Source organism: Desarmillaria tabescens (assembly GCF_030435595.1).
Source record: "Desarmillaria tabescens strain CCBAS 213 chromosome Unknown EV420scaffold_30, whole genome shotgun sequence".
In the NCBI taxonomy this organism is placed as follows: domain Eukaryota; kingdom Fungi; phylum Basidiomycota; class Agaricomycetes; order Agaricales; family Physalacriaceae; genus Desarmillaria; species Desarmillaria tabescens.
Genome location: NW_026848329.1, coordinates 504,545 through 519,129, shown reverse-complemented (window position 1 = coordinate 519,129; position 14,585 = coordinate 504,545). Strand labels below are relative to the sequence as shown.

At 48.0% G+C, this 14,585-nt stretch overlaps 4 protein-coding genes across 4 annotated transcripts; all 4 read left to right on the top strand.

The window, feature by feature from the left end:
- Positions 1 to 2,293: 2,293 nt before the first annotated feature.
- Positions 2,294 to 3,837, top strand: EV420DRAFT_1700980 (uncharacterized protein; the record flags this gene model as incomplete). Its single annotated transcript, XM_060479497.1, has 5 exons — positions 2,294 to 2,401; positions 2,602 to 2,689; positions 2,799 to 2,827; positions 2,864 to 3,072; positions 3,115 to 3,837. The coding sequence occupies 5 exons, from the start codon at positions 2,294 to 2,296 to the stop codon at positions 3,476 to 3,478; spliced, it is 798 nt and encodes a 265-aa protein (XP_060328187.1). The 3' UTR covers positions 3,479 to 3,837.
- A 3,422-nt stretch (positions 3,838 to 7,259) lies between these two features.
- On the top strand, positions 7,260 to 9,315 carry EV420DRAFT_1700971 (uncharacterized protein; the record flags this gene model as incomplete). The annotated part of the gene is made up of 5 exons (XM_060479496.1): positions 7,260 to 7,320; positions 7,394 to 7,437; positions 7,500 to 8,110; positions 8,148 to 9,114; positions 9,253 to 9,315. 5 exons carry the CDS (start codon positions 7,260 to 7,262, stop codon positions 9,313 to 9,315), a joined length of 1,746 nt encoding a protein of 581 aa, XP_060328186.1.
- A 1,254-nt stretch (positions 9,316 to 10,569) lies between these two features.
- Positions 10,570 to 12,139, top strand: EV420DRAFT_1558645 (uncharacterized protein). Its single transcript, XM_060473748.1, has 3 exons — positions 10,570 to 10,593; positions 10,654 to 11,402; positions 11,502 to 12,139. Exons 2-3 carry the CDS (start codon positions 10,739 to 10,741, stop codon positions 12,050 to 12,052), a joined length of 1,215 nt encoding a protein of 404 aa, XP_060328185.1. The 5' UTR covers positions 10,570 to 10,593; positions 10,654 to 10,738; the 3' UTR covers positions 12,053 to 12,139.
- Positions 12,140 to 12,442: 303 nt separating this feature from the next.
- Positions 12,443 to 14,581, top strand: EV420DRAFT_1558640 (uncharacterized protein). The gene is made up of 3 exons (XM_060473747.1): positions 12,443 to 12,808; positions 13,988 to 14,177; positions 14,231 to 14,581. Exons 1-3 carry the CDS (start codon positions 12,743 to 12,745, stop codon positions 14,461 to 14,463), a joined length of 489 nt encoding a protein of 162 aa, XP_060328184.1. The 5' UTR covers positions 12,443 to 12,742; the 3' UTR covers positions 14,464 to 14,581.
- The last annotated feature ends 4 nt before the right edge of the window (positions 14,582 to 14,585 follow it).

Genomic DNA, 14,585 nt, shown 5'->3' with positions numbered 1-14,585 from the left:
GAACACTCACGGAGGACGACCAGGGCAGGGCAGAAGTGCAGGGCATTAAGAAGGCTCTCGCGCATGGCGGGACAACGCACTGATCACAGGCAAGACCCACCTCTTTCCACACGTCGAGGGGTGCACGTTCCTGGTCATCATAGCTACTGTGACGCGCCCTCCATGTTGATTTGGTCGAGTTGTGCTGTAGGGATGGACATGGTGGCAGTATCTTGATGATAAACGAAGGACAGGAGGGATTCAGTTTTTGAGGTGTGGCTCAGTGAACCGTACGGCGAGTGGTTAGGGGTTAAAAGGTACGTGCACTGTTGTCAAGTCGTTCATTTTATGTAGCTCATATTATTCTTGCAGGATGTTCAGCATCCATGTCGAGTTCAATTCGATGGAATTCGACCTGGCGTCCCTGTATGTAAGTTTTGCTCCTCTGATGTACCTTCATCGCTTTGACGACCATATGTAGACATTTCCCGTATTATCAAGCACAGATCAATGAACCCGACTAGGGAGTCAGTCACCGGACGCTATTGTTCACCCACGTTTATCAGTGGTTCGTCTCTCCTACCCAAAGGAAATTACACCGTAAGATTCGTGATTTATTCTCTCCCTCAATCCATGATGCATTCATAGATCATTGCAAAGTGCTACGAACGCTAAATTTGTCCTTGTTCAAGAATGAGTTGTCGCCGGTTGTCAACGGTACGTCGCCGGCGCTCCGTAAGAAGCTAGCTAAATTGTCTCAAGGTATACAATGTCTAGCCACGAAACCTTTTACACGCCTACATCAGATATCGCTTCCCTGTTCGCCCTACTAGTTTCGATGTCAGCGGCATCGGAAAAGCCTCATCCTTCACCTCGAATCGGAAACCACCACCTCTGCCCACACGTCGACAACTCCAGTCCCATGGGCTAAATGCGACTCTTTGCGTGCACTAACTCTACCCCCTCCCGCTGGACGTGCTCTATTAATATTCCACCAGTTGGAACGAGGCTCCACGTCGTTCAAAATTCAGACAACGCTCGCTCCCGTGGATGTTCGTGCAGCAAGGCTTGACCTTATTGCACGTATGCCGACGCTGTGGTCTACAGTGTGCATAAGCTGTTCGTACGCTGTGTTTGCATCGGAGTCTGGCTCTGCCGTACCGCCATTTGAAGACCATTTCAACATACCTTGCGCTCGAGACTCGATCTGCGCGTCTTCTTGACCCCGCTCGCCTCTCTCCGCTCTTCGGGTGCCATCGCCTCAAAAAAGGTCGACTCTACAACACACCTTTTTATGTGTTCCCCTCCTTCCGCCGCCTCAAATAAGTGTTCATGGACTCAACACAGTTTCTTACCTTTTGCGATGACGCTAGTCGTCCTCTTTGAGTCAGTCACAACCTCCTTGGTTCAGACTCAAGATAGCTCCTTGACCGCTTTCTCACGAATGTACCCGGATCTTCGCGTACATATCCTTCCCTGTGGATGTTGCCCTCACACCCCGTTATAATCAGAGCTACGGACGTTGATATCCTGGACAACCTTCACTGCCAGCGTCGGCAAACGTTTGTCTTGAACGACTGCTACACAAGCATCCGTTCTCTGAACAGACCCCTCTTATATCCCATCAACCACTTTTGGAGGGGAGAGCGTTTACGGGGTGCTCGATCCGATTCATCTGTCCCGCCTTCAGGATTCGCGTATCACGCATAGGACCAACTGGTTCGCGGGTAGGTCGAGGATAGTCAAGGGCGAAGAATGCCCTGAGGAATCCGGTCTTCAGATTGCGCAGATTCCGAAGGAGAGTTTTTGCCAGATGTCGCGAGCGGACTGATATGGAGTGGATAAGGGCATCATGTGGCAATTTTGTGGTTTCTTTTGTAGGATTTTTCGTTCGAACGATGTACCGATGAATCAAGAAATAGAGCAAAGCACCGCAGTTGCGGACCGTCTTTTCCGGGTCGGACCGAGCCGTAGCGCAAGCAAGGACGCGCCTTTCTCTCTGACCGCCATTACCTTTGTTCTCTCACTCTCCGTGTACTATTTCTCCACAAATCAGCGCATATATGAAAGGCGACAATTATCTAGATTTTTCTCCACTCACAGATAAACGTGTGAGGACGCCCGCTTCAGCTGATCGCCGGGATATCTTTGAGCGTCGATCTAGGGCAGGCTGGTTGATGATGAACTGTTTGTTATCCATTTGGATGACCCAGGCGCTAGTCCGCACAGATTACTTCTGACCACGACGATAGCACGTTTGGTGATACCACAGCTTGCAAGTTGGTACCAACCTACGTTGTCTCTGTCCATCTCTATGTGTAGTTCGATCCTTGGTATCCTCATTCAGCCACCGCTAGGACGAAAATACCCGGATGCAAGGGAAGGGATGGTTGGTCGAGGAGTCCCTGTCTGGATGATGCTAGTAAGCGCTTCTGGTCACACGGAAGGCAAGGACTAATGTGTTACAGAACGTACCGTGTTTCTTCTCGCCGATACCGTCGGCTAAGCAGAACAGCCATTCTAGTTTCGATTTAACGGTCTTACGCTGGTAGAGGGCCAGTCAGACAATCCGCTCAGGTCAATGCTCCCCGCATTAACCTTCGTATTGATGGAGTCGTAAAGGCACTCAATGGCACACTTGACGCGCCATATACTCCAGACGACTCGACTCTCGAATCCTTCATCTCACAAAATTACGACTTTAGCTCTAGTACGCTGATTTCCGTTCCTATTACCATGCACATACACGAAGCTCGGGACTTGGGCCTGGACCGGGAGATGCAACAAAAAATGATCATCAATAACAGCATCTCCGACAGAAATATTCCACCTCGACACATTTGAATCCGTATGCTAACTGGGTGGTACCACTCTGGGTTACCAGGAAACGCCATGGGCAATTCGTCAGATATCCATGCATGTGATATTGCCAATATCACATGCGTGGATATCTTGTGAGGAGCCCATGGGTTTCTGGATGCCCATCAGTGGATGTGAATGGCATGGGGTGAGCGCTAGTGTTGATCCCGAACTGATCCCTAAAGATACGAGCCCTGGTCTCATCCGGATCGAGAGGTTGAACATGGGTGCAGAGTACGTGGGGCGAGATGTTCTGTATTTAAAGTAATCAGATAGGCTGAGGAAGGATGTATGCACAGGAGAGCGGAAGGTCGAGGTGCTCACTATCGCAATCGGATCCAGCGCAAAGCCGGCCCCGGGTACATCGGTTTCATGGGAAAGTTCACTTTCCTTTCGCTCCTTGTGCAGGGAACAGCGCGTGCCTACCAAGCCTTTGAAAAAAAGCTGCCATGTTCCCTACTGGCCACTATCGAGGGAATCCCAGAAGATTGTTAGCACCAGACCCGCTGTAACGATGCAATCCTTGGACGACGGAAATGGCATCACCAATGGCGATTCTATTATAGCGGGAAACAAGACGGTGTTCGATATCGTGTATGAACCTTCAACCCACGTTGGTGAAGGATATGTGGGCTGGTAAACTAGGCGGCTATTGTCAGGACAGCAGCATTTGATTGCGCTGGATGAGAAGAGGGGTACGTGTTCTTGTCTTCGAACCCTTCCTTTCTTCGCTACCATGTTCGACGTTGTGCTTTTCACCTATAGTGTCGGATGTTCGTCTCTTTACTTTTCAAGACCTTCGGGTCTCTTTCTACCTCGCTGACTGTTGTTCATGGTACCGATTACAATGGGTACTGTAGTCCTTCTGTTCGTAGATGAGGGTTAGGACGAGCGGGATTTCATACTGCCACTTGCAGCGGTTCAAGTACACTTTGCTTGTACATACGACATCCCTATTCCCTCGAAGCCGAGACTTACCTTTTCTCGGATCTTGTTCTTGAACAATAACGCTCTTTTCAAAAATAAGATACCTCATCCCGATATAAAAGACTTCTTCCTAGCTAGTATGTATTGGCTCTCTCGTGCGTTCTTGTCTGATCCATTTTTAGGATTTTGACGGTGACGGTTGGTGATATCCGTGCACGTCGCGATGGTGCTGTAGGGACGGATGTGTGTTGACGGTATCTAGAAGGTGAACGAACGATGGAAAGGAGAAGTACATGAATTTTTGTCAAGTCAGTAGTTTAGCGCACCTCACACTTCCTCAGTACTCACGACGGTGGACAAAGTAACGGAACATTAATCTCAGCATGTTGGTAAAAGCTGAGATGTGAGGCTGTGCGTCGCAAACGAAAAGGCAAGAAAAATCAAATACATAGTCCGTGTGCGTCTTGTACTACTACTATGTCTAACACGAAATAGCCTCCTATGCTGCTAATGTCATTGCCACCTCCCTTTCCTGACCTGTTCACCCAGTTGGCAAAATCACCACGGCGGACGTAACGCTTGAAATGATCCCATCATCAACCTTATCCAATCCCGACATCCGTAGGCCCGAATAAGAAATCCCGAGTCTTTGCAGACGCTAATTCTGCTGCCTCCGACTGGAAGTACTTATCCATCGAATTGGAACGAGGCTTCATGGTGTTCAATTGCCATACAGCACTCATTCTCATGGGTGTGTGCGCGTCTCATATGGTTAGGATTCTGGAGCATGCTCGGGAGTCTAGATGGCATCTTTCATATCATCCCTGTGTAATCAGTCGTTCCAACATTTGGAGACTCTGTTCTTGCAGGCTTTCCTTGCTGGAGAAGTTTGATTTACGGATCTTCCTGACTCTTCCTGCCTTCTCCGTACCCTCAGCATTGGTTGACTCCACAACCATACCCTTTAGCACGTTCTACTCCCTCCGTTGCCTCGGATGCGCGATCAACGGCTCTACCCAGTTTATAACCCTCCACGACGACCCCAATTAACTCACCTCTTCGAGTCGACTGTCGGAGTTTATTCTGTAACAACCCACCCAGTTCAGATATACCAAGCAAACTCCTGGAACGCTATCTTTGCACTGAAGTATTCGTACCCGAGCATACATCTTCTTCCTACTGCTTCAATCTCTCAGTCTTAGTCTCTCACACCTCGTCATCATCCCGGCTACAGACGTTGTTGTATCAATGCATCACGTCCGGAGCGACCATCAGTCCGTGTCTGCACATGGTCATCTAGGCGGCACGCTCGATTTAAGACATCACTTGCTTCCCCCTAGCTACAAGCAATGGAAGAATGTACGAATGCATTCGACTCCGCCTTCTTCCCCATCTCGGGTTCCTGAGGATTACACGCAAGACAAAAAGGATGCTCAGGATGGTCAAGATGAGGAATGATTCACGGAACTTTGATATCAGGACGCGGTACTGATAGAAGCTGAGGCCGCAGTTTCGGAAGAAGCTTTTGTGTGGGTTGACGTTAGCAGTTTACTCCCATATCTATATCACCCATCGAGGTCATAAATCCATTTCGGATGGCCTGGTAACCAAAGCATGAGGTAGGATATATCCGTTTCTGGGACGAGGATGGTTCGCACGTTACCATCCTGCACTGAGCTGCTTTCTCCTCCTGTACATCAACTTGAGCTTGGCATTAATGCCCTACATTCGAATCGTACAGAGACCTCGATATGGCGGAGCCTGTCTCCTGATATCCGGATTTCGAGACATGATACATCCGTCTAAAACGGAAAGCTTGCCTCGTTCAAACGTAGGTAGCCAGAATATAATGATGAGAGGACAAAGCGGGGAGTGAGAAAACCGACCAGGAAGTGCTGTATTTTAAGAAAAGGAACTATAGATCATCAGAACACGACACCAATATGGTACAAGTTGGAGAACGTATTCATCATGGAGTGTCCGTAGAAGTTTGCCAACGAATCGTTCGACCCTATATACGGGACCAAGGTCTCCGGTTACGGCTTGAAAACAACTACCCTTGTTTTCGACACGAACTCTGAAAAAATGTTGACGGGGTACATGTTGACGGGCACGTAGAATTTTGCGAGCACACTTGCGAGCATGCGTTCGCGTTCTCTCGCATGCGTTGTCACACTTGCGTTTGCGTTTGCGAGCGTGACAAATAACTGTCTCGGAATTTCTTGTCTGTAAATACTGGTGGGAGTTAGCCAGTGTTTATAGATGAAGATAATACAATACCCTTTTCCGAAGATTAGAACATCGAAGGTTCTTTTGAGGTAATACCTCCTCAAAGTTCAAAGTTCAAAATCAAGAGCCAAAATATTGAGTTCCGGAGTAATTTTTCAACTCGAAATATCTAGTAAATCAATAATACATTCCAGAAGTGGCCCAATGTAGAGTATAATCCAAAGAAAACTGAGGTACGGTGCGGACAGACTCACAGGACGGAGTTCAAGACAGCCCGAAGAAGTGAACCCAAACAGTGGCTGCTGGCCAGAGAAGGTTAAGTTAAATCCCGTAAGTATCATAAAACTATCAAACGAACCAAGATATAATGACTGGAAGCCGATACCGCAGAAATATCAGAAGTGACCAACAGTTAAGACGGTTCAACTCGAGTCGAACGCAAATGTTACACGCTGTCACACCTTCGTCACACTTGCGAGCCAATTGCGAGCCGCCACTGCTCGCTTGCGTTTAATTTCCAATCGCATGCGTTATTTTCAAGAACGCATGCGTGCATCTACTTAGGGCTTGCGTTCGACTTTGGGATGCATGCGTGACGTTTTTGTGAGATGCATAAGCAAGGTTTATTCGTTTGAGAACCTGTTCATCCCGCCAAATTCAAAAAAAAGGTCAGATTTCTTTGGATTTCTTAGTCATTTTGAAGTGAAATGTCGCTGTGATGGAGGGTGCTCATTTTTTAGCCAAAACCAATACCTGTCTAGCATTTTCATGCTATTCAACGGCTTTCCTGAGTCATAGTAAGGGACAGTAGCCTGGTGGGATATATCCAGAAACTCGAAAACAGTAAGTAAATGTTCGAGATAAGACACACTTTACTAGTGTCTTTAAAACAGAACTAAGTATTTGTATGCCACGCAAACAAAGGTATCCATATGCGCGCAAATGCATGCAAGTTAGACGCAAGCGAACACAGTTCAACTTGAGTTCAACGCAAATGAACGCAGTTGAACGCAAGCTCGCAAGTGTCGCTCGCAAAATTCTCCTGGCCCCATGTTGACTAAGTTCCTCCGAAAAAACTCATCATTTCTGGGAGAAATCTCCGTCGAGAACATGCATCATGTCTAAGTGATTGGTCATGATGCTTTATCTGCCGTCTTCAGTCTAATGGATCTTCGGAAGTGCGGCCAATAGCGAGCTGTTGCATATGCACACTTGGATGGTCCGGGCGCTCATCTCCACAACTTGCTTCTTACCACGAGAACAGCATGAGTTGGACCTCTGGTGCGACCACAGCTTGGTATCAACATACATCGTCTCCGAACAACGGTATGTGTGGCTGTCTGACCTTTGATCCCTCGTATCCTCATTCTGCTACGGCTAGAAATAATACCCCCGATAGGAAGAGACAAACAGCTCGTTGCATTGAATAAGATGCAAAAAGTGGTAAGCACCTCAATGTATGCACAGAAAGGCAATGAATAACAGCACACCAAACACGTCTCCAGTATGAGAATTTCCCCGAGGTCACACTCACCGCCTTCGACGAGACCGGCAAAGTAGAATCAACCATTCCAGTGCCGTTGCAACGGACCTACACTGGCAGAAAGCCTGCCATACGATCTGATCTGGCTGACAAATTCTGCGCCAGTCTTAAAATAAAAGATGTGTTGAAGGAGCTCAATGAGGCACTCCACACGTCATATACTCTCGACAACCCCATCTTGCACTCCGTTCTTGAATCCTCCATCTTAGAATATGTCGACTTTGGCACTCTCTACGCTCACTTGCGCCCGTATTGGTATGACTTGACCACTGTCAAATCCATCCGCGAAGCATCTCGGAGTCGAGATCTGGAAATGCGAAACACTATGGTCACCAATAAGAGGATCGCCGACGGAAATATTCCACCACGGCGTGTTTGGGATCTGTGTGCTAATCGGGTGGTACCATTCTGGGTGGCCTCTCGTCGGCCGTGGGCGATATCACACTCGTGGGTGTCTGATGAGGAGCGCGAGGATGTGCCGACGCCCATCAATGGATGTGAATGGCCGGTCCCGATGCCGAAAGATGCGGACCTTAACCTCATCAGGATCCAGATGTTGAACAGCGGAGCTGAGTATGTGTGGTTAGACGTTCTGTGTTTGAGGCAAGAGGGAGGATCTGCGCACGAAAGAGTGGGAGATCGACGTTCCCACCATCGGAGCTATCTATCGCAATACCATCCGGACAGTGCATTATTACCTTAACGGGCTGGGTCGGCCATTCATTTTGAAGCCAGGGTACTTCGAAAATGAACGGTGTTGGTTCAAGCGTGCGTGGACACTACAGGAGATGGGCAAAAGTAGCATGTACGCCACGCCGACCGTCGATGACTCGGAAGACGAATATTTAAAAAGGATGTTCGAGGAAAAAATACGTTCATTGCCTCTTTCCCCGCCACAAAATGTATTTGACGTCCTATCGGAGATGGACAAACGGAAGTCAAGAAAGCCTTTGGATAAAGTAGCGGGCTTGGCATACCTTCTCTGCGCAAAGTCTATCCCCGTATACGATGAGACACAATCTGAAAAGGCTGAGGAAGCTTGGGAAGCGCTCGTGTCGGTGATGGCTGAGAATTATCTCGCGCAATTGCTCTTCTTATACCCTGAGCCTGGGGATGGAGGGAAATTTTGGCGGCCGTCATGGAAACAGGCGACAGCGGCGCGTTTGCCTTATAACTACTTTGATTTGAAGCCTGGGTTCCTGCAGACAGAGGGGACAGATACTGACTGGTGTCTGTGTACCTGTATCAAGTCAGGCAATGTACGAGGATTGGCCAAGGCATCAAACGAAGGGATACCCCGACAGGGCGAGTTGGTGGTTAAAGACGACAGCGGGGCACTCCATATAATCAAGATCTTCGCCGATCATAAATACCCGATACTCGATGGCTCGTATACATTGATAGGCGAAGGATTTCTGCCCTGGAGATCCGTAACGAACTTGAACTTTTTAAGATATTGGGTAGTCGGGCGGCAACAATCGCGTGGGAAGTTTGAAAAAATATCGGTGATCCAAATGGCAGATGTTGACGAACGTTCCAAGCTTGATAGACTTCACGTCGCGCAGCACAACGTTCAAGTATTTCTTTGCTGATTTAATGCAGTCAGTAGCTTGCTTAGTAGAATTAACGGCGGGGAGGCAGGAGGAAGAGCAGGGCCAGGACGTCGTTTATACTTAGAAATCATCCTAATAGTCTTAATTTGTTATGGCAACCAGCCTTTCACCGCTAGCGGCGGGGACAGGGCCATATTCCATGTACCTCCGCGAATTGTTGCATGAGTGAATGTCTGTGAAAAGAGAACGCCAGCGTGCACTCACGAATTTCTATGTAACCCGTACTACGAATTTCTGTCGGCACTCTGTGGATTCACGGAATGATATGGACCTTCGTTATTTTCTTGTTTAACCGCGTAACGGTCGTCCTTGTTCCTTCAATCGATGGGGACTGTATTCTTCAAAGCGGTCGGCATGGCGAGGCTACAGTCGGAGGATCGGATGGCTGGATACTATGTCCCTGGGAAAAAAAAATTTTCGAAATTTAGAGCCGGAATGAGGATATGTTTCATTCTCGGAAGTGAGTTATGTACCAGTGAACGCCCAATATGATGCATGAAGATTCAAATATTCACCCGTAGTGTCACTGCTGGTATGAGTTCGCACACAGGGTAACTGACAAGGGAAAACCTGCCCACGCCGCCTAACCATTTCGCTACGACAGGGGATGAACGTGGGGAGCAACCTTTCAGGTCCAAAGGCGGTGACGAGCTGGGTTTATGGAAAATACTTTCACGGAAACCAAGAAGCGTCGAGAGAGAAGCATGGTGAAAACATTGGAGCTATATTAACAGAAACTGTAGAACAAGAGCGCTAGCAGGTGGATGGTGGTGGGAAGTAAAGATGCGTCTGTCTCTGCGTCACTTTGTCTGGATGGCCGGGCGGACTCGGAACCCGCACGTGAGCAGCAGGTTTCGGTGAACTGCAGTCATGATCGTAGGTAACAAATGCGATTAGCCTCCATTCATAAATCTTCGAGTCTTCTGATAGCTACACTGCCGATTTCCAAACGAAGACTCGTGTCGGGTTCATGGTGTATACTTTCCGTTGAAGAAATTTACGGGGATGCGGCAAAGAGAAGTAAAGTTGGGAGCGTAATAGAAATTAGGAGAAAGCCCTGGATCGTATTGAAGGCACCCCAGACACCATGTGCGCACGGGCCCGTCACGCGCTTTGTTTGGCACCCAGGGAAACAAACAAAGCGCGCTTCTTCCTTTTCGCCTCCATGACCATCAGTGCTGCAGCGACGCCAACGTTCTCTTGAAGACCACCGACAGGTTCATGAACTGAATGAACTGCGGTATTCAGCTTTCAAAGAGAGAAGTAGCGTGGAACAGCGAAGCAGCAGGCCGTTCATTTCTCCGACCCAAAGGACCTTACACCGTATGACGCTTCGTTTCTTCTGCCCTCCAGTCACTGATGCATAATACATAGATAACTACCAAGTGCTGGGAACGCTTAATTTGGCCTTGTTAAAAATTTGTTATCACCGGTTTCTCCATTGTATGTCGCGAGGATTGTGTAAAGCGCCAGCTAAAATAATCTTAGGTCTATAATGTCCAGCTACGAATCATATTACACCCCTAAAGTCGACATCGCCTACCTCTTGCGCACATGGGGCTCACCTAGCTCTTTCGATAAAACCACGATGGACCACGTAACGCTCGATATAAACAACATCAACAACTCCATCCAATCCAGACTGGACCGTATCCTCCAGCTCGAATCGGAAATCTCCCGCCTCCGCACTGAAGTCGACTGTTCCAGACTCTCACTCCGGAAATACGACTTTTTGCACGCGCCAATCCGCCGCCTTCCACCAGAACTGCTCCTGTTAATATTCCGCGAATTGGAGTTAGACGGCTTATCGTTCAAAAATAGGACACCACTCGTTCTCATGGGTGTCTGTGCATCATGGCGTCACCTTGTTGCCGGTACCCCGACACTGTGGTCCACGATGAGGATGGGCTGTTCCTATGGTTGGGATTTGCATCGGAGTCTATCCGGGAGCCTAGACGTGTCGCGTACATCATCCCTGCTCGCTTTGACCCTCCAGTATTCGAAGGCTGCGCCCTTGGATATCATCCTGCATTCTGGGGGGGAGAGCTCCCGTGTTGAAGGCCTAACAAATCTATTGAAGCAGCATTCCTCGAGATGGCGTTCTCTTAACACCGATAATGGCAGGTTTATCCCGGCGAACCTCCCTGCGCTGGAGATGCTCGTGTTACGGGACTTCTCAACACTGTCTTCATCTCTCCAGGCACCTCGCCTACATACCCTTCGTATCGGCGCACTCTACGACATACCTTTTAGTTCCTTCCCTTCCCTCCGCCATCTAGAATGCACCATCGACGACTCTATCTAACTCATCACCCTTCTCAAACACGCCAACCAGCTCACGTCTCTTCGAGTCCGCTGTCGACGCGGTTCTGTCATCGGCGAGCTATCCAATACAAGCATAACCAGCAACCTGCTTGAGCTCGATCTCCCAACCCAAATACTCGAGATCCTCGCGTATATCTCCTTTCCTGTGCTTCACACGCTCAAACTGGGTTGCGGATCCCGTGATCATCGCCCCGTCTATAGCCCAAGCGACGTCGATATCCTCAACCACCTTCACTGTCCACATCTGGGCACGCTGATCTTCCGAGATGCAGTCCGCATCATGTCGTTCGCCAGACTGCTCTCGTACCCCATTGCTTGCTTAGACCTAGTGGTAACCGACAAGAGCCTGTACGATGCGCTGGGTTCGACGATTCTTCCCTGTCTGGAAGACTTGCGTGTCACACACTGTGTGAAAGCGTTTGAGGGGTTGTTGAGGATGGTTAGGAGGACGAAAGAGAAAAGGTTGAGGAATTTGGATGTTAGGTCGTGGTACTACAAAGAGATAAGGAAGCTGTTTCGGGAGGAGGATTTTCATGGGCTGAGGACGAGGTTTCGTGCCATGCCATGTAGAGACTGACGTAGGATGGTTCGGCGTTCTCGCAGTTTCTTTTGTAACATATCGTTGTGCTAAGTATTCGCATTGAGACTCTCGATGTAGATAATTGATATGTTCCGTTTCAGAATTGCCTGGAGGAATCGAACAGCGTATGCTTTATAGGCTGAAATCGACACCAAGGAAGTCGGCTCTATTTCTTTCTTGGCTACCTCTCGGCTGCATCGGCGCTTAATTATGCTTGAAAAGCGTGGCCATCTTTTTGCTTACATTGTCTGATGCGTAGTCTCTCATAGACAGACAGTCATACGCTTCTGTTGATGAGAGGAAATGACGGTATGTATTTACAATTATTTGACATCACTGCGTCTATATAATGGCTGGGCTTCTCCATCTTAGTCCGTTAATCAAATCACCATGCAAAACCGACCTACCGATTCTTCTCATATCGCCCAATTGGCATACCGCCTTCGAGAGAGCATCACATCTTCTCAAAGACATAAACTGCTTCTCCCCATAATATCTTCCGCCTCCGCCATCCAAGAGAAGAAGGACCCAGGACTACTGTCATATATAACTAAATCATTCCCGCGTGTCGTCTTCGTCGAACCAAACGATCGGTTCCCCCTAGGCTCCCTAAATTCTAATATCCGCATCGATGCACGAATCACTTCAGCCCTGGAACGAGGCTCCCCGGGGACGCGTTTCCTTGCCATGGTTCTGCTTGTTCATGGGCTAGCGCACGTCATCGGAAAGAAGTATCACCTGGGTGATCGGCAGCTTTCGTATGGGCCAGGAGAATTTTGCGAACGACACTTGCGAGCTTGCGTTCAACTGCGTTCATTTGCGTTGAACTCAAGTTGAACTGTGTTCGCTTGCGTCTAACTTGCATGCATTTGCGCGCATATGGATACCTTTGTTTGCGTGGCATACAAATACTTAGTTCTGTTTTAAAGACACTAGTAAAGTGTGTCTTATCTCGAACATTTACTTACTGTTTTCGAGTTTCTGGATATATCCCACCAGGCTACTGTCCCTTACTATGACTCAGGAAAGCCGTTGAATAGCATGAAAATGCTAGACAGGTATTGGTTTTGGCTAAAAAATGAGCACCCTCCATCACAGCGACATTTCACTTCAAAATGACTAAGAAATCCAAAGAAATCTGACCTTTTTTTTGAATTTGGCGGGATGAACAGGTTCTCAAACGAATAAACCTTGCTTATGCATCTCACAAAAACGTCACGCATGCATCCCAAAGTCGAACGCAAGCCCTAAGTAGATGCACGCATGCGTTCTTGAAAATAACGCATGCGATTGGAAATTAAACGCAAGCGAGCAGTGGCGGCTCGCAATTGGCTCGCAAGTGTGACGAAGGTGTGACAGCGTGTAACATTTGCGTTCGACTCGAGTTGAACCGTCTTAACTGTTGGTCACTTCTGATATTTCTGCGGTATCGGCTTCCAGTCATTATATCTTGGTTCGTTTGATAGTTTTATGATACTTACGGGATTTAACTTAACCTTCTCTGGCCAGCAGCCACTGTTTGGGTTCACTTCTTCGGGCTGTCTTGAACTCCGTCCTGTGAGTCTGTCCGCACCGTACCTCAGTTTTCTTTGGATTATACTCTACATTGGGCCACTTCTGGAATGTATTATTGATTTACTAGATATTTCGAGTTGAAAAATTACTCCGGAACTCAATATTTTGGCTCTTGATTTTGAACTTTGAACTTTGAGGAGGTATTACCTCAAAAGAACCTTCGATGTTCTAATCTTCGGAAAAGGGTATTGTATTATCTTCATCTATAAACACTGGCTAACTCCCACCAGTATTTACAGACAAGAAATTCCGAGACAGTTATTTGTCACGCTCGCAAACGCAAACGCAAGTGTGACAACGCATGCGAGAGAACGCGAACGCATGCTCGCAAGTGTGCTCGCAAAATTCTACGTGCCCCTTTCGTATTGCTTTGTGCAACTCAAGGTTACGGAAGATTCCCTAGCCGACTATGGATATCAGTTGGAAACGGCCGTCTTTGGTGGAATAATTGGCGTGGTATTTCTGAATGGTACTGCCACAGATCCTCAGCTCCCTGATATCGCGTATTTCACAAGCCGGCCTCCCTCGGGAAAGATATACAGGCTTGGTATACTACTCTATTGTGTCTGTTGCACCTTCACTGAACCTAAATTTGCACAGACATCGAGCGCGTGGAATCTTGGAACTTTGGGGGCGACGACAGCGAATTCGCTCCCTTCCTTATTGAAGACCTTGACGAGTTGCAGATGTCATTCAATGATTTCCTCCCGTGTACTTGTGCGGTAGTGAATGCGTCATACGCGACTGTCAACATCCCACCTGACAGGCTCCGATATGAACCGCGTAGGATTGGCGATATGTTGATAGTCCCTCCTAAACGTTGTATGCGTTAAATTTCCGTAATTAACACACCTAATTTGGATATAGACACGATTCGATAAATCATTGTACTCGATATCGCAGTGAGGAAACGGAAGGACATTCAGGAGCAACGATTGATTTTGATCAAGGTAGG

Bases quoted from the DNA above. Each gene is read 5' to 3' on its own strand.
- EV420DRAFT_1558645 (XM_060473748.1), top strand. From the start codon at position 10,739: ATGGACCACGTAACGCTCGATATAAACAACATCAACAACTCCATCCAA. The intron at 11,403-11,501 runs GTTCCTTCCCTT...CGTCTCTTCGAG, and splicing joins ACTCTACGACATACCTTTTA to TCCGCTGTCGACGCGGTTCT.
- EV420DRAFT_1558640 (XM_060473747.1), top strand. From the start codon at position 12,743: ATGGTTCTGCTTGTTCATGGGCTAGCGCACGTCATCGGAAAGAAGTAT. The intron at 12,809-13,987 runs CTTTCGTATGGG...TTCTACGTGCCC, and splicing joins ATCACCTGGGTGATCGGCAG to CTTTCGTATTGCTTTGTGCA. The intron at 14,178-14,230 runs GTATACTACTCT...AAATTTGCACAG, and splicing joins GGGAAAGATATACAGGCTTG to ACATCGAGCGCGTGGAATCT.